Source organism: Phoxinus phoxinus, assembly GCF_949152265.1.
Source record: "Phoxinus phoxinus genome assembly, chromosome: 20".
Lineage (NCBI taxonomy): Eukaryota > Metazoa > Chordata > Actinopteri > Cypriniformes > Leuciscidae > Phoxinus > Phoxinus phoxinus.
In genome coordinates, this window is record NC_136895.1 from 14,210,921 (window position 1) to 14,230,017 (window position 19,097).

A 19,097-nucleotide genomic window follows, 5' to 3' on the forward strand; every position below is an offset into this window, starting at 1 on the left:
TTATTCAATTTACAGTTTTAAAAAAAACTTGCTGCCAGTGCCAATGTAAGAAAATATATATTTTTTTACATGTTAAATTTGACAATTTCTCTGTAATTTATAGTTTAATTTAATATCTAAAATCTTTTTTTTTCAACATTATACAGTAGAATTGCATGTATGATCCTATGAAATATAGTATGATGTATTGTATATGATACAGTAACCAATTAAAAGATTTTCACCATAGTATTTATTCTTTTCCATTAATATTACTAACGCTTTCAAAATGGGTGATGTGATTTGTGTGCATGTTATTATAAGTCAAGTCAAGAATATTTGTATAGCGCTTTTCACAATACAGATTGTATCAAAGCAGCTTCACAGTATTAAATTGAAATAATAATAAAACGTCCATGTTTGGTAATGCTAATCAATAGTATTATACATTGATTAATTAAATTGAACATCCCCACTGGATACAGTCAGAAAGGACACTTGATTCGTTTACTTGTGTAGCATTTATTGAAAACACAAATTACAAAACAACAACAAAACCTTTAATAATAAATCCGTTTGCTAGTTATTTCCTGGCAGATCTTTTGTCGTGCTTCCTGATGATGTCGATGAGGTTGCTCTTGGTTCCGATGACGTCCTCCTCTCCACGGTGACTCCTCTGTTTGGCTCTCCTCTGCTGTTCGAACAGATGGGGGGAGTTGAGAAGTTGTGGCGGCAGTAAGGAGCCGGTGGGCTTCACTCGGTTCACAATGTCCATAAACAGCCGTTTGCTGTTGTTATTCATGAAGGTGATGGCGGTGCCTCTGTGCCCCAGTCTACCAGCTCGACCAATCTGAAAGGGTCAAATATAGTGTATCATTAAAGACATGAACCTTCAATGTAAGTGTTTTTTATAAAACACTTCATACCTGATGAACATATTCATCCATGTTAGCTGGCATGTCAAAGTTCACTACCAGCTTAACATTGACCAAGTCGAGTCCTCTTCCAAGAATCCCAGTGCTGACCACCACTTCAAACTGGCCCTCGAGTAGACCCTAAAAAACACCAACAAATATATATTATATTATCATTATGGACATTTGTGGGCTGCTTTTAAAAAAGGATATTTTTTTTTGCATTACCTTCACAATTTTGTTGCGTTCCCACTGCGTTTTGTCCGAGTGGATGGCAACCACGTTTAATCCCATGACCTTTTGCACAGCTTCACACAGCAGATCGGCCCCAAGTTTGCAGTCTACGAACACAACTACCGGCGGCTGGTAGAGCTTTGAGTCCTGTGAACACACAAAAATAAATAATAAGAGATAATATTCTACTAAAACAAACCCAATAATTTAATATAAATCAAAATGATAGATGTAGTATGGTGAATAAAATTAATGGTGAATAAATAAATGAAAGATAGCTTTCACTTTTTTGTGTGTGTGTGTGTGTGTGTGTGCTTTAATTTTTTTTTTTTGCTGAATTCATGGTATAAAAAAAAAAAAATAATAATAATTTGTAATTCCAAAACTTCTAATTATACCATTTCATATTTTTATGGACAATTATTCTAAAATATTAAATCTAAAATTAACAAATAATTGCATTTATTTATTTATTTATTTATTATGTATTTATATAGTTTACTCAATTTCACATTTATAAATTCACACTTATCACAGATGTAGCTTCATATTTTTTATGGAAATAATGCATATAAAATTAATAAAGAATTGCATTGCCAATTATTAAAATATGAAAAATTATATTAATAAATCATTGTATTTATTTATTTCATACTTTTTTATCAAATTATTCTAAAATATTAAATATAATATTCATCAATAATTTTATTTCTTTATTAATTTAATTTCATGTTTATTACTTTCATGACTATTATTCTAACATGCAATAATTTATATGTATTTGGGGGCAGTAATTTTATGTCCACAGGTTGTGATTTTATAAAATGCTTTCCTGCTTTCTTTCCTTGGTAAGCCGTTGCTACTTTTCCAGGAGCAAATCCATTTGAGGACCCACCCATTTCCTCTGGAGAGGGTAAGACACAACAGCAAAGACTGACCCACAGACGTCCAGTGTAAGTGCTTTTCTGCCAACAAGTCAGTCCACAGCAGGCTACAAATGCTGTCAATCAAGCTTATTTTGTTTTTAAATCTGAATATTCTTTTCTTTCTTTTCTATCAATATGTGCTGCATTTCCACAGATGTATTGTGCACAAAACCATGCATCAAGAAAGCAAATGGGGTCCATTTTGAGTGTAGTTTCTGCAGTACACTTACATTTAAAATCTCAAAAAGCTTCTTCTTCTTTGACGGCTCCTCCACCCAGAGGACTATCTGCCGGACGTTGGCGCAGGGTTGGTTCTTCTGTCCGATGGTTATGCTCACAGGGTCGCGGGTAAGACGAGCCGCTAGCTGTTCCGTTCCTGTGGGAATGGTGGCTGACGTCAACAACGTCTGATGCTCTTCAGGGACGTGCTCCAAAATTTCCAGAACCTGCTGCTGGAATCCCATCTTCAGCATGGTATCTGCCTTTGAATGGTTATGAGAATGATATTAATAATTACACTGATTAAAATATAAATAAAATAACTTTAGAATTTAAAAATAGAATAAGCTATAGATAGATAGATAGATAGATAGATAGATAGATAGATAGATAGATAGATAGATAGATAGATAGATAGATAGATAGATAGATAGATAGATAGATAGACGCTTACCTCATCAACCACAACAGCCCTGACATCATCCAGCCGTACAGCCTTCTGTTTCACAATCTCAATGATGCGTCCTGGAGTGGCTATTACAATCTGGACAAAGGAATTAAACAGGTAAGGTGGATTCTGATCAAGCTCTGAACTAACAAACATTACCCTAAACTTTACCCAGAAGCACCTTGATCTTCTGCTTGAGTCGATGCAGCTGAGGAGGTAAAGGCATCCCCCCCACCAGCAGGGCAGTTCTCATGTTGGGCAGACCCATCACCAGCTCTTTGGTCTGCTGCTCTATCTGGATGGCCAGCTCTCTGGTCGGGGTCAGGATGAGACACGTGGGACAAGCCGGAGAAGCAGTTTGGCTCTGGGAAATAATCGACATACAGAAATTGTTTGTGGGAAGTTAAAATATCATGGACAAAAACATTGGCAACAACACTGTAAAAAAAAGTCGCTGTCTTAAACGTTTTAAGTACAATCAACTTGGATGTTTAAGTCATTTAAACTTTAATCACAATAAACTGACTTTAAAAATGAGTTTAATAAAAAAGTTGAAAATGGCTTAACTTTATTTTGATGAGTTAAAGCAATGTGAAAACATATGTTGTCATAACTTATTGATAATATATTTTTTACAGTGAAGTAAAAAAAAAAAAATAATGAACGAGAACATAAAAAAACGATTTTTTTATATATAGCTAATACATATATATATATATATATATATATTTAAACAGTATCTTTCAGTATGTTTTTTAAAACAAAAAAGCAAAAATTTGAGTGTTTTATAAACATTGTTTTAATTTATTTTGACCATTTTATCATTTGTAACTTATTTTATAATCTCCAAATCTCACATTATAGTAATAAAAAAGTGAAACAAATAAAAAAAAGAAACTTGCCAAAATAAAAAGACTTAAAGCAAATAGTTGTACCTTTTTACAGTCTATGGTTTTGTACCTAAAAATGAACACTGATATGAAATGTTAATGTGACATTATAGCTATCAGGAGAATGTGAGTTTTATATAACAATTGCCCTTATCTGAACTAGGCATTCTGGTTGTGAACTTTTCAGAGGAAGTCAAAAATAGATCTGCTCTTATGAATTACTCATACTGGCGGTGCGCAGGAGAGCACTCACTATCTAGGGTAACAGCTGCTACCTTAAAAGAGTTTTCTATTTAAACACCATGACCTGAGTGCCAATATTGAGCCACAAAATTTACATTTTCCTATCTATCTATCTATCTATCTATCTATCTATCTATCTATCTATCTATCTATCTATCTATCTATCTATCTATCTATCTATCTATCTATCTATCCAGTCTTTACCTGGAGTGCATGCATTACCACTGGAAGAAGGAAGGCAACTGTCTTCCCAGAGCCCGTGTCTGCAGTGGCGATCACATCTCTGCCGGTTAAACCCACAGGGACCATCTGCATCTGGACGGGAGTGGGTGCCTCATAACCAGCCTTCTTCAGGTTGAGCCTGAGTGCTGTGGGAAAGTTACAGTGTTCGAACTCTATAATGGGTCTGCAGACCTCACTGCCGGCTGTCACTATTGCCAGCTCTGTTTGAACTCTCTTAACCTGCTCCTCAGTCAGTTCAGATATGAAAGCATCCTCTTTGTAAGAGTAACTCTCAGTGTCAGTGTTTGCCGCATCCGAGGTCTTTGAACCCTCCTGTGGGTTTTTGGAAAATAGCTTCTCGCCAAAACCCAAACACATTTGAGCCAGATGACGGGCTTTACACTCCAGACTACAGACATCATTGTCTGTTTTATCGCAGATGTATTCTCCATATCGACCGCACATGACGCACACAGGTTCTCCTGGCTCTGGCCATCTCTGGTTCTTCTTGAAGGACTTCACTGGTTCCTCCTCTTCATCAGACTCTATCTGATCGGGTTCCTCCTCTGTTTCAATATTCACAGTCTCGTCTGGAGGAGAGAGGTCAGATGGAGATGTAGAAACAGTGCCTAGCTCAGATGGAGATGTAGAAACAGTGCCTAGCTCAGATGGAGATACAGTGTCTAGCTCAAATGGAGATGTAGAAACAGTGCCTAGCTCAGATGGAGATGTAGAAACAGTGCCTAGCTCAGATGGAGATACAGTGTCTAGGTCAGATGGAGATGTAGAAACAGTGTCTTCAGGTGTCGGTTTGCTTCTCTTGGGGTTTTGCTGATGGGACTCAGGGCCTCTCTTGAGCTTTAGCGATCTCGGCATAAACATTTTCTGCCCACATTCATCACACAGATACTAACTAAAACAAAAGAAAAGAAAAACGATGGTAATCTATATTCTTGAAACGCTTTATTTCGGAGAACCAGATATCTGTGGACGGTACGGAACCGCTTCCTAAAAGTCGCCTAGTTGTGACGTCATGTAAACACTGCTGTAAACCTGGGCATTGTAGTTTTCAAAGATCAAACTCTGTAGCAATAACCATACGTTAGTATTATACTTATTACATCAGTTACATTTATTACATGATATATAACATGATATATTACATGTTACTTATTACATGATATATAATGTAACTACTAAGATTATAAAGCATTTATGTATATATTCGCGAGATTTAAAGGTCAGTCAGATTATTTTCCTTTATTGAGACAAACCCGAATTAATAATAATACTTTTTTATTAAAATCTATTATATCAGTTAATAATGTAGAATAATAATAAAATATAAAAAATAAAGTTTTAAAAAGCATATACGTCACGTATAATGTTCAAGCATATTCGGCAAGAATTAAAAGTCAATAAGATAAATATTTTACTTTATTGTAAAACTATTAGCTATGAAATTCACCTGGGCCATGTATTGTATTTTTGTGTGTGTGTTTATTTACTGCAAACGACAATATTCTACTAATTATATCTGCTAATAATAATCATTATTTTTATTATTTCACAATAAAAAAGGCACATGTTTTGAAATTGTATATATCTACAGAACAATGGAGAACTAAGGGTCACTAAAATAATAATTTTATTGTGAATTATATTTTGTATATTTTATACTGGCATGGCATGGTATACGCGCATGTGCGCATGTGCAGATGGGTCAGCAGTAGGCTCGTGGTGGATATTGTATTTTCAATTATTACTATTTATTCATTTTTACCGGCAGATCAAAGATTGTGAATTTCCCTTAAAAAGGGGGATAAATAAAGTTAATTTAATCTAAAGTTAATGTTTTACGACAACACACACTTTTACTAATAATAAAATAAAATTGCATAACGATTTTTTTTTTATTGTTTGTTTATGAGTATATAGAGCATACAGAATATTAATAATATATGTTACTGGATCCCATTTCTAGTACAATTTCTGGCAGCTTTGGGTTGTTGGCGTGTTGGGCGGAGCGCGCATGCGCAGATGACTTGGTCTCACTCACTGCTGCAGGGAGCCCGACCGCAGGACGCTGGATGAATAGAGGGAGAATAACCGTAAATATCCAGATGGGAATATGTGGGCAGAGCATGGCGAGTTCCTAAAGAAGACAAAGACTTTTTAGATAGCGACACCTCGCCCGCTTTTTCTAAATCGGAATATGCGGGATTATTAAGAAGAAAAACAGCCGAATTCAAATGGGGTACCAGAATGGATGAAGCTCTATGGGCAGAACCCCACTTTTATTGCCGAATTTGATGTGAAAAGAAGCCCGGCCGAGTGTTTGAACAGCGCTATGACACGTGTATGCTACAAAATCTGATGTATATGTGAGAGATAAAAAGCAAAAAGTAGCATTGAACGATTTGAGGCATTGAATTCCTTCGGAGAGATGTCATCGTTGTGAGTACTGGATGTGACACTGCCGCTGTGAATATGGGAGATCTGACCGACTCCAGGGACCCGAAAAAGACTTTCATTGTTCCTGCCATCAAGTCTTTTGATCATTATGATTTTAATAGAGCGAAAATCAGAGCAAGCCTCACATGGCTGGTGGCCAAAGCCTTTGGTACAGGTAGGTGGCGTGCTTCTCTTTCTCCACCATCATCTTTGTCTCTTGATTTCATTGCCAATGTGTTGCTTTGAATGCATTTGATATCAATATATGCAGAGCAATTATAATCAGAGGGTTAATGATTGCATTTTGTTCATGGAGTGAGTCTGACAGGATTTTTTTGTATTAAATTGTTACATAATATTAATATTCAACAATTGCAATATAATTTCAAACTGCCTCATAAATAGCTACTGTTTATTAATTGTATATCCAGTACTGAATGGTGTAATGTAAAATGTTATGCATTATTAACAAAACACGTTCTGCCATGCTTTTTTCTTTTCTTTTTCTTTTTTGTTTGGAAATGTAACATGGCAGTACCTTGGAGTTCCTGGTAAATATCATAGTATATTAATATGCCAACAGTTGAGTATTAGCATGTTGGCAGAATGATTATTTGAATCATTATTAAACATGATACACTTTATACAACATACACACTATATATAAAACATGGTCTTGTGATGACCTTTCTTATCTGGAAACTCAAACAAACCCTTGTGACAAAGAAATATAATTTTGTATAGCCTACTTTTAGAAAGAGAAATGACATACTTTAAAAGAAGAGTTAAGTGCGAACTGAATGCAATGGTTCCGGACACTAATTTTTTGAATGTTATTTGTAAATGAAAATGTATTATAGTTTATTATTAATTTATATTAGGCTACATATTACATGCAATTAGTTGAACTTAAGAGTATTTTTGCCCCCAATTAACCCTTATGTGACCTTATGGACAGTTTTGTCTTTTAACACAACTATTAACACAAAATAGTTCCACTGAACAAAAAAATGTCCCCATTGAACCCCATTAAAAAAAATGTAAAAGCAATTTCTAATCCCAGGGCCATTTAACTATGATGCAGTCTTTTTAAATAGGCTTTCATTCTGTTGGCAAGGCTTCAAAATGTAAATTTGTTTAAAAAAAATCCAGATGTTGCCATTTTTTTAGGTTTGGCCTATAAAGCAAATACTGACTTTATTCCTGTTTTCTGCTTCTGCAGTGCCAATTGGATAAATTATGCAGGTATAATTATATGGGTGTGATGGTATGGATGTCAGAGTGTGGATTGTGTAATAATAATACAAAAGTGTGTGTGCGTGTAATATTTGAGAGTAAAGCTTTGGCATCTAATTGGGAAGATTTGGTACTCCACCCAAGCAAATCTTTTTGAGATATCAACCTTAAATTTAGATTAGTGACTTTGATTTTCTAGAAGTTTTTGAGTTTAACATGCTTTATTAAATATATATTTTATATAAAATTATGTTCATAAATCATGTTCGTAAACTTGAACCTCTATAACTTTTTGTTTCACTTTTTAAATTTAGTTTTTTACTTCAACAAAAATCGGCCAAGGGTCTTCTTTAAAATGAGACCAAACTGAAGTCTGTGCTCCAAAGCTTCACATTTTTATGACAGTTTTTTGGCCTCAGAGTAACTTTTTTAAATTGATGGACACAGGTTAAGTAGGACTTAAGTACATCTTTATATGTAATTTCATAAATACCTCTTTGTCTTTTGAAATATGGTTAAAGTATACTGCTGAATTTACCGACACAAATTTAAGTAAACTCAAATATATATAGGCCTATGTCATTTCTATTGAGTATTGTATGCCAAATATTTAATCCTCTTGTTCTGCTTGCATGGCGGTCAACAATGATCTTTTTCTTTATTTTATTTAAATGAATGTACTATATTTTAGTTTGCTAATGTTTTTATTTAATATTTTGTAATTATATTTATATGAAATATATATTTTACAAACATGTTTTACTCTAAAACTGTGAGAAAATCAAAGCTATAAATCTAAACAAGTTGTGTTCCAAATATGAGGTGGATATAAAAAAAAAAAAAAGAGCGTTCAGTAAGATTTTGATTTGATGCAGTAGCAAATGTTTCCACTGGATGAAATGTGTCTCTTATATTTGTTTCCAAACCGTGAATACAAGTGTGTGACAATTTATTTAGGACCATTTAACCTTTTCAAATGAATTCCATTTTTTTTGTGTGTTCACATAGCAAGTGCCAAAACCTTTACCAAGTTTCGCACCATTCTGAGGAAGTAAAAACTTCTATAAAAAACAAAATGTAAAATTTTTCAGTCAAAAATAATCAAACAGCACCAGAGGGTTAAATATATTTGCAATTACACATTTGCTATGATTAAGTTGGAATGTAGTTCATTTAAAAAATAATGATTTAAAATATAATAATTGAATAACACACTACAGAATTATAGAAATGACATTCAAGTAATTTACATGTGCTTTAGTATGTTAGTCAACACCTTATAATAAGTGCACTTTAAAAGCACAACAAAAGATGTAATTGATTAAATGTACTTTAAAGTACTGAATTTGACCATATGATGGTCATAAATGTAGTTAATGAAGTTTCATGTTCATATTTAATCAAAACGGTACAAGCTTGACATCTAGATTGACAGATTGACGTCCGTGTTTGCTGGCTGAGCTAGTCACTGAGCTGTATAGTTTAACATTGTGTAGACCCATTGTGATTGGCTTACTGATGTATCCACTAGCCATCTGGTCTCCTTTAGGTCCTCTCATTAAAATGCACAGTCAGGTCTTCAGGCCCATGTGCGACGCAAATGACAACTCTTCATGTCAGAGTGGTTATTGTTTAGCATCTCTGATTTAAAGTGACCTTAAACTCGAAGAACAAGACACTGAACTCCAGGGTGAGGATATGGAAATGTTCAGTAGTTTGATTGACAGTTTTATTGACCCATTTGATGACTTGTCTTGAGGTGTAACCAAATGATTGTACAGCTGATAAAAGGCTACATTTCCACACAAAGAATGATTTAATCAACACATTTAAGACTACAGTAATATTTAAAACAATGTAAGCGGGGCTTTAAATTAATGTATGTATTATTTATGATGCTATAGTTAAAATGAAAAAAGTGGTTGTTTAAATGAACCATATGTCCATCAAATGAGTCCATAAAAGCTTTTCCATTGATTCAGTTTGGTCAGTTGGGACAGATAGAGATAATGAACTGGTCATTTAATGGCATGCACTCTGTTCTCGGTCCATCTCCTGAATGCAGTCTTTCTAAGAATAAAATATTCATTCTTATTAATAAAAACTGCAGCAATTAATATTTTGTCAGATCCTCTAGTAATTTACATGTTATTTTATTTAGTTGTCTGTTCAGAATCCTGAGAGGAGCTGTTTGAAACCTCTAAAAATCGTGATTCTCAATGTATCTAATCGTGCGGCTCTAATGACTATTACTCACTTTGTCCCCCTAATAAAACAAACAAAACAAACTTTATTTCATAGTTTCATCAGTATTAGTATCAGTGACCTTTATTCATATCACTTAGTCAGATGCCATTAAAAAATATTTGATGTCTTTATGTTGTTTCAACATTACTTTACAGATTCAATGTGAAAATATATTTTTGATAACAAAGTGTAATATAATATTAGATGGGAATAATTATGATTAATTACAAAAATCTGTATAATTATTTAGATTTTTTATTGATTGACAGTCGTGTGTGTGTGTGTGTGTGTGTGTGTGTGTGTGTGTGTGTGTGTGTGTGTGTGTGTGTGTGTGTGTGTGTGTGTGTGTGTGTGTGTGTGTGTGTGAATATTTATTTTTTTATCAGATTTTCTTGGACCTACTGTGTATGTGTTTGATTTAATTTTCAAATAAAATGTCATATAAAACATTTTCAAATTAATTTTTAAATCTGTCTTTTTTTCTTTTATAATTTACTGTGTACTTGCTGTATTTATGTAAAAAAATAAAATGATCAGTTTTTACAAAGTTTTTTACTAAATTCGATTAAATGCATCACAAAGAAAAATCATAAAAAAGCTAATTTTGCCTATAAACGTGTTTTTCTTAAAACATTTTAATTAGATCAAAGAATTGTGACAACACAAATGAATCGTTGAATCTGATTCACTTTTGAAAGACTTTTTGAAAGACTAGAAATTCATTACAAAGTGTGTTCAAATCATTGGAATATTTACAATATTGCTTAATTGTATATTGCCAGCTAAATCATTGTGAATATATCATGATTATTGGACGCATTGTTGAGAACATAAACACCTGTGCAGTTCCTCTCTCCCCTTCTGTGTTTCTCCATCTGTCTTTGATGAAGCTCGTGAGGAGCTCCTGGCTACATGCGTATGGCAGGGGAATCGATTGTTGCCATGGCAACCGCAGTCCGGCTCGACACTCATATTTTTGACTTACGTTGTCAACGCCTTGTGGCTCTGATACCATCAGTGAAATGTTTGATCTATTGTTTTATGACAAAGAGCCATTTTAAAAGCTTTTGTGATAGCTATTAAGTAACATTTAAGGTCGTTTCCATTCCTTTTTTTTTCCACGTCTCAAATGAAGAGTGGTTCAAATCTTTTTTTATCATTACCACAATCAGATTCAATCATTAAATTGAAACCATGTGCAGGTAATAAGGATGTGTGTGGACTCGAGCGTTCTCTCAAACTCTCACCCTTTTCCATAAATAGCTAAACATCTCGGTTCTCCATGGATACCGTGACCTCATTCGGATCTGTGAACCCATTTATTCTGTCAGCGTGTTAACTCGTGATAATGATATTTTTGATATTGTAGCTGTGTGGTAGACACTTCCTTTAAGGGCTTTCTCCTTTTCCTCATCTTCCCGGGTGAGAGTAAATGACACTTGCACCGAGGATCGGAAAACACCAAGCCGAGTTTTAGCTCTTCTGGAGATGAAAAGTATACTTAGATATTTGAAATTCAGAAAAATAATCTCGCCGACTCAGCTGTCTGCTATGATATGAGTGCAAAAAGTAACATTAATCAATTTCACCAGATTCTTTTGTGAATTCTGCCATCAAAATGTCAAATTTTGTGGCAGTAATTTCCAGATTTAGGAAAATTTGCATATACGAATAGGAAAGAGAAAAAAAAGTGTCAGAAAATAAACAAGAACCAAAAACTTTTAAACAACATATCTTTATTTTGGTAATTACTATTTATTTTTTTGGTTTCAAAAGTAAGAACAGTGCAAGTACCACTAATTCCGCATTTTTGTTTTTCACATGTTATTTTCTCATTCATGCATGTTTCTTTATTACACAAATTTGTCAATAACTGAAAGTAGTACTGTGTTTTTTGCGATTAAATGGCGAATAATTCTGGATTGCAAAAAAAAGTGACTTTTTGTCGATTTTGCGTTTTACACAATCGTGGAATCGCGAAAAACTGGTGGGATTAATTAATATGATGAATATTATGTATTTAGGCTAGCTTTAAATACCAATGCTGATAAGCTTATAATTATTTCTGTTATGGCCAATAACCAATAAATAGCCAATAATACAATTCTGTACTATTTTTTTCTGATTAAATATTTTTTTTAAATAAACCACTAAAAACTTAAATCAATCTTTTTAAATGCTGCATGTGAATTTTGTTCCTTATTTTCTCATTCATACATGTTACTTTATACAAATTTGTCAATAACTTCAAGTAGTACTGTGCTGTTTGCAATTATTTTGCAGTCAAGTGGTAAATATCAGTTGTTTTTTGTGTTTCGTTTTCGCGGAACCGTGGAAAACTGGAGGGACTGGTTATTATGATGAATATTATGTACTATTTAGGTTTAAATACCAATGCCGATAAGCCGATAATTATGTATTATTAAGTTATGGATGAAAAAACAATAAGTAGCTGCTATTACAATTCTATACTATTGTCTAAATAAATAATAAACTAAAATCAATCTTTTGAAATGCTACAAGTGAATGTAGGCATCACAGCATTGTAATGTACAGTATGAAAAAACTGGTGTGACATCATTTTGGAAAAAAATCAGGCAAAAAAACGAAGTTCGTTTGGAGTTCGAAACAGCGTGCTAAAGCAAACTTCCCGGAAAAGTTTGCTCCGGCTAGTAAACACCTTTGTACTGTCATTGGTCGATGGTGATTTTGTAATAGGCAGGTGTGGCTCTGAGGCTCCGCATTCCTTGACATGGAATATATACATATTTACATGTTCATCTAAACGCCACTCTAATCAGAGTCGGGATGTTTGCTAACATTATACCGCTGGTCGAACTTATTTTTGACCTTAAGTGAAGAAGGAAGAAGAACTTCGCTGTGAGTAAATCAGGACCTTTAGATGGCAGCAATGTGACGGTACCTGTTGTTCTGTCGTCTTGCAGACAGTGTTCCAGAAGACCTGAAAGATCCCTTCTACAGGGACCAGTATGAGCAGGAGCACCTGAAGCCTCCAGTGGCCGATCTGCTGCTGTCGGCGGAGCTGTACTGTCGAGCAGGGAGTCTGATTCTGAAGAGCGACGCCGTCAAACCTCTGCTGGGTCATGACGCCGTCATCCAGGCTCTGGCTCAGAAGGGCCTGTACGTCACCGACCAGGAGAGGCTGGTGACCGAGAGAGACCTGCAAAAGAAACCCATTCAGATGGTGAGAGAACCCCCTTACACAGGTTATTATTGCCAGTATTCGACTCAGAAGTGTCGGTAAATTGCCAAATCTCAGTTTCTTAACTGAATTTTGGCTTTTCAACTTATTTCCCTGAAGTTAAACCCTAGATTATGTTGGAGCTTTGGCGCGGCAATTGGTGCTAATGTAGGTAATGTGGGTTTGAGTCTGGCTTAATAAATAAAATAGCTACACGAAAACCTGAAAATGATGGATTGTATTGGCCTATATTAATGTTTTAAATTATCGGTTAAATTATTGAATTACCGGTATCCGATTTTTTGACTTTCGAATGTGGTTCTCAATTTGTTACATATCCGACTGGCATTTATTTAAGATACCCACCTTTGAAAGGCATATTAAAACAAATTTACATGTTTGTCGACACCTTTTCTTTTACACCTTTTTTCTCGCCCCATCCTACATTATATTTGTTATTCTGTGTTAAGCAGAAATACTACTAGAGATGCGCTGATATTAAAGTTATGCCCGATACGATAAACCAATTGATTTACTGATGAATTAAATTCAATTTTGTCTATATAAATAAAGAGTAAAACAGTAAAAAACTGCAATCAATTATTTTAAATGCAACGAATACATTTTGCCATTACAGCATTATTATGTACAGTATGAAAATTAATATTAATTTTGGATTTAGGAAAGATTTTACAGTGTTTTGAAAAATAGTGTGTCAAAAACACTCCTAAACTTTTAAGCCAGTGTTATTTTTATTATTATTTATATACTATTATAATATTTGTTAATAATTTGAATTGGCTTTTATTTTTTTATTTTAGTATATTTTGTTATGTGCCATCTTTATTCGTGTTTTTGAATGTTTCTATTTAGCTTTCATTTATTTGTATTTCAGTTTTAGTATTTTTAGTAGTTCAACAAACTTTTAGTTCAGTGACTTGCCAAGGCGACATTTAAAATTTTCGTTTATTTAAAACATTTTCAGTACAGTACTTTTTCATCTTAAGTTAACGACAACAACACATTAAGTGAGCGATAGATGACAACAAAGGTGTTCTAAATTTCGGCTACTATTCAATAGTACAGATATATCTTGCCTCCATAGGAAGTGCGTCACGTTGCTAAAGTAAAATGTGTTGTTTCGTACTTTCTTGTTGTCTTTAAACCAAAAGCAGCTTTTGAAAGGCCCATAATGTGCATTGTATAGACGACTTATAATTCTCTCTCTGTTTTATGTTTTTAATCTTGTCAATGTGTTTAATTAAAGACGTATTTCGGGCTCATAGCATCTGCTTTAAAGATATAAAGAGTGCTGTTGTTGTGTCAGTGACTTCCTGTTGATATTTAATTACCGCGCCGCTGTTTGCTGTGCCTCTGGCTTCCTCAGCCTCAACGCAGCACATATCATCGCAAACAATCTCTTCGCTGCGTGAATAACGATTTTGCATAGTGCCAATAATGATACTTCTTACAATATTCTGTGCTCCCCATGACAAATTGATTATTTTTATTATACTAAATGATCACATTGCTCGGCTGGTAGTTATTTCTCTAAAATGTAGAGTCCCAGAGCTATTGTTTCAGCATGTAGCCGAACGCATAGCTGCGCTCATTGATTCAGGCCTGTATGGCTTGATCTCTTCTACAGACCAATGAACGTTTCAGCACCTTGAACTCAGAGGCCACAAATCCTCATTAGCGTCAGAAAGCCGTCCATCTGTCTGCTGTTCTACATCAGCTCTGCTACAGTAAGCTGCCTGGCTACAAGATCTGTCAGTCTCCCCGTGCTCAACTTTAACCTGTTTAGCTTCGCGCTGTGGGTTGTTTGGCTATGGCTTTGTGGCGGCCCTGTTTTGAGAAAATGCTGCTGTCATTACATCATAGTGTAGAAATGTTTTATGCTCCCGTTGGGTTATTATTGCCAGAATTAGACTCACCAAGGTTTCGTAAAGGACCCATATCTCAGTTTCTTAGCTGCATTTTGTCTTTTCAACTAATATCCCTGAAGTAAAACCCTAGATTATGTCGGAGCTTTGGCGTGGCAATTGGTGCTAATGTAGGTAATGTGGGTTTGAGTCTGGCTTGTGAATTTTTTTAAATAGCCACACAAAAACCTGCATCACTGAAAGTATGGATTGTATTGGCCTATTAGTGTTTATTAGTCTATTAGTCAGTCTGCCAGCATTTAGGGCTCTATGATTTCCGCAATGTGGAAAATGCGGACGGAATCCAGTCCTAAAAACTGAATTTACTGTATAACACGGAATTTGTCAAAAATATTTTAGAAATAAATCAAAAGCAGGTCAGTACACTTAAAGAGTAACTTTCAAGTCAAACGTTCGTGTAAAAGCATTATTTGAATGGAAACGCCACTTGTAAGATTGACCGTATTTTCATTTTAGCTCAACATGCCTTTTGAATAGGAGTGCTAGGGGCACTTTTATGGTAGCAAAGTTTACTAAAAAGAAAGGTTTTGTACGACTCACTTTATCAGTTAGTGTTTCCGGTGGCTGGAATTTTGTCAGTCAAAAGTAGTCGATCTCCGAATGCAACATAATGAACTGACTCCATATGAGGGAATGTCATGAACTTGTAATTCCAATGAAAAGCATGATAACTTAGACACTTAGAATTTATATGGAAACTAATTTTAGGGGCTTTCCATCTTTACTCTCCTCATGTTACGTTGGATTCGGAGATCGACTACTTTTGACTGACAAAATTCCAGCTACCGGAAACACTGATAAAGTGAGTCGTACAAAACCTTTCTTTTTAGTAAACTTTGTGTACACAAACAATGTAGCCAATGCTCAAGTTCATGTGTAGAGCCCCTGGTGATACTTCGAGCACAGTTTTATGTTGTGTCAAGCCTTCTTAGTGTTTTAAAAATAGCGATGCTGAAAATTTTTTGATGCTGCCATAGAAGTGCCCCTAGCACTCCCATTCAAACGGCATTTTGAGCTAAAACGAAAATACGGTCAAACTTACGGTCAAACTTATGGCGTTTCCATTCTAATTATGCTTTTACACAAAAGTTTGATTCGGGTAGATTAACAAAAAGAGCCAAGGTTAAATTTTGGCGACAGTTACCCTTTAAAAGGTATATAGACTAGTGTCTGTGAATATTAAACCGCAAAAAGACTATTTGAATATGAACCCTGCATGTGTCTGAATGGCACAGATGCGCGATTTCATTTACCACACATACACTGTGACGCTCGCAGTGTTTTCAGCCTCTGCCCTCTCACTATATGAGGACATGAATGCATGAACTTCATCTCCAGAGCTGCTCCGAGAGTCACTTCATGAGCATTTTACAGTAATAGCATCATATTATTAACACAAAGAAATCCAAAGGTCTACATGGCAACATGGCAACAAAAACATAAAAAAAAAACGGTTTAACTGTGAGAAATTGTGACAGAAACAGGGCTCCATACTGTGACAAACAGTCCAAAAATATTAATTTGCGAGTGATTTTTTTCTTAAGATCGCCACTGTTAATAAAATAAGACGACTCGCAGCCAATTTGAAGTGGAAAAATCTCACTGAGTTCGAGCGAGCGCCAAAATAAACACGGGTCGGGAACAGCAAGGATCAGCATTCCGCCTCAGAAACGCATGTCAAACCAAAAAATATCAGGCTTTTTCAAAGCCCTCATCTCATGGAGACGTGTCAATGAATGACATGCAAGTACTGTAAAAGTGCAGGAAGGAAGTGGATAAACTACAATAGATATCAGCTGTGGACACAAACTAATCGTTAACAATTCTCGTTTTAATTGATACTGAAATGGATTCGGATTCTCAACATCTTTTTAATATTGCTGGTTATCAATAAGACTTTTATATACTGATATATGTATTCACTAAAAATGCTACATTTAGAGCCAGTTTACTTGGCTTATCTCCTCTGTTCTTTTGGGATGAAGGTGATAGGACACTGCTTTGGTTTTGATGACAGAGTCCTGCTGTTTGGCAGAAACCACACACATTAATAAGGTTTGACTGCACCAACTGAACGACTGCGGCGGTTTACCATCAATAATTCAGCGGGGCTTCTATTTTGGATGTGAGAGGCAAATCCTGTCAGAGTTTTGTGAGGTGATCAGAGTTGCATCTGCTTGTGCATTGAAATGTTCTCGAAAGTAAAAGTGCTTTGGCATAAACTTTATTTGATTTAAATCCACTTGTAAGGATTTAAAGTTTTAGTTCACCCCAATTTTTTTATTCTGTCATTAGTTATGTCGTTCCAAACCCATAAAGCTTTCGTTCATCTTCGGAACACAAATTAAAATATTTTTAAATAAATCGGAGTGAGTTCTGTCCCTCCATAGACAGCTACGCAACTACCACTTTGACGAATTTTCTAAAGAGACTCGATCGCTTTATATGATGAACAGATTGAATTTAGGCTTTTATTAAGAAATAAACATTCATCAACGCACACATCAGTTATGATAAACAGAAGCTCAAGCATGTTCACTTGACGTGTGATAAAAAAGAGACTCATTCTCATGTTACGCAGCACGTTTGAGCTTCCGCAAGAACCAATGAGGTTCTCACGTGTCAAGTACCGCTGAGCTTCTGTTTATGCTGATCAATGTTTATATGTGAATAAAAGACTAAATTCAATCTGTTCATCATATAAAGCGATGGATCAATTCATTTGGATTAGTTTTACGATCTCTCTAAGAACTTTTTGAAGCGTCAAAGTGCTAGTTGTGTAGACTGTCAATGGAGGGACAAAAATAAGATTTTTGAGAATCTAAAAGATGTAAAAAGATGTTCATTTGTGTTCCGAAGATAAACGAAAGTCTTACGCGAGAGTAATTAATGACAGATTTTTTTGTGTGTGCAGTTAACTAACCCTTTAAAACAGTCATGATTTAGTTTTTACATGAACATTTTTCATCTTCTCGCTGACCTTTCTAATTGAACAGCATTTTTGCTACTGTACCTTTAAGACTTTTTAAGACATTTAATATATGTAAATGACCTCTGTCGTCATTGGACGTGTTTGGTGATTGGTGTGTTTATAGCTCTGACATTATAATTGTGACATTCTCAGTTTGCACATGAGCTGGGATGGACTGTGTAGGAAGTTTTGGAAATCTAACTCTTACTTTAGTTAAAAAATGTAAGGAAAATCTTGTATGGGAAAATGTCTTTACTGCTTTCTCTCTCTGTCTCTCTCTCTCTCTAGTCTCTACTGAAGAATCGTATTTGCTACTGCAGCTGCCGCCCACCCACACACACACAACCCCACATTCATTCTACATTATAGACTCGCTCGAAAATACATGCATACGCACACATATGCAGCTCACACTCTCACCCACATAGTCACGCCACAGTGAGAGAAAAAATGTCATAATAGTCATTGTGTTCAGGGCTTCATGTAATTTTACAGCGCGCATAGATCTGATACAACATGCCGATTTTTATTATAATATATTAAAATATTTTTTAAATATATGCATTTTTTATTGTATATTTATTTTATGTACAATATTATAAGTTATATTAAAGATATACAATAAAGTATATGCATATATTTATTCTCTAATATATACAATTATATTAATTATATGCAATATTATATTATTTAAAATAAATATATATGTCTGACATTGTGAAATATGAAAAAGTATTATGAAACATGAAAAAGCATTGTTTTATTTAATTATATTTTTAATTGATATTTTATGAATAAAAATAATATATGTATTTTATTCATATATATATACAGTGCTATGCATAAGTTTAGACACCCATGCTAAAGTTGCCTAAAAAGAGGAATAAAAAATGATCTTTTGGAAATTTATCTTAATGCCTTAATTTAAAAAATGAGGAAAAATCCAACCTTTAAGGACACCAATTT

At 34.6% G+C, this 19,097-nt stretch overlaps 2 protein-coding genes across 7 annotated transcripts in view; one reads left to right on the forward strand and one right to left on the reverse strand.

Moving 5' to 3' along the window:
* Positions 1 to 487: 487 nt before the first annotated feature.
* ddx59 (DEAD (Asp-Glu-Ala-Asp) box polypeptide 59) lies at positions 488 to 5,137 on the reverse strand. The gene is made up of 7 exons (XM_079593707.1): positions 4,058 to 5,137; positions 2,902 to 3,084; positions 2,727 to 2,816; positions 2,284 to 2,535; positions 1,122 to 1,274; positions 906 to 1,034; positions 488 to 829 (listed from the first exon to the last, which is right to left on the reverse strand). The coding sequence occupies exons 1-7, from the start codon at positions 4,955 to 4,957 to the stop codon at positions 563 to 565; spliced, it is 1,974 nt and encodes a 657-aa protein (XP_079449833.1). The 5' UTR covers positions 4,958 to 5,137; the 3' UTR covers positions 488 to 562.
* Positions 5,138 to 6,125: 988 nt separating this feature from the next.
* The window catches only part of camsap2a (calmodulin regulated spectrin-associated protein family, member 2a), a 38,843-nt gene continuing 25,871 nt past the window's right edge, over positions 6,126 to 19,097 (forward strand). For 3 of the 6 annotated variants that reach the window (XM_079592782.1, XM_079592783.1, XM_079592785.1), the window contains exons 1-2: positions 6,430 to 6,704; positions 12,958 to 13,217. In XM_079592782.1, the coding sequence (XP_079448908.1) occupies positions 6,566 to 6,704; positions 12,958 to 13,217 (399 nt within the window). In that variant the 5' untranslated portion in view covers positions 6,430 to 6,565. Of the gene's footprint in view, positions 6,705 to 12,957; positions 13,218 to 19,097 lie in introns of all 6 variants that reach the window. The other 3 variants (XM_079592786.1, XM_079592787.1, XM_079592784.1) reach the window with 2 other exon arrangements.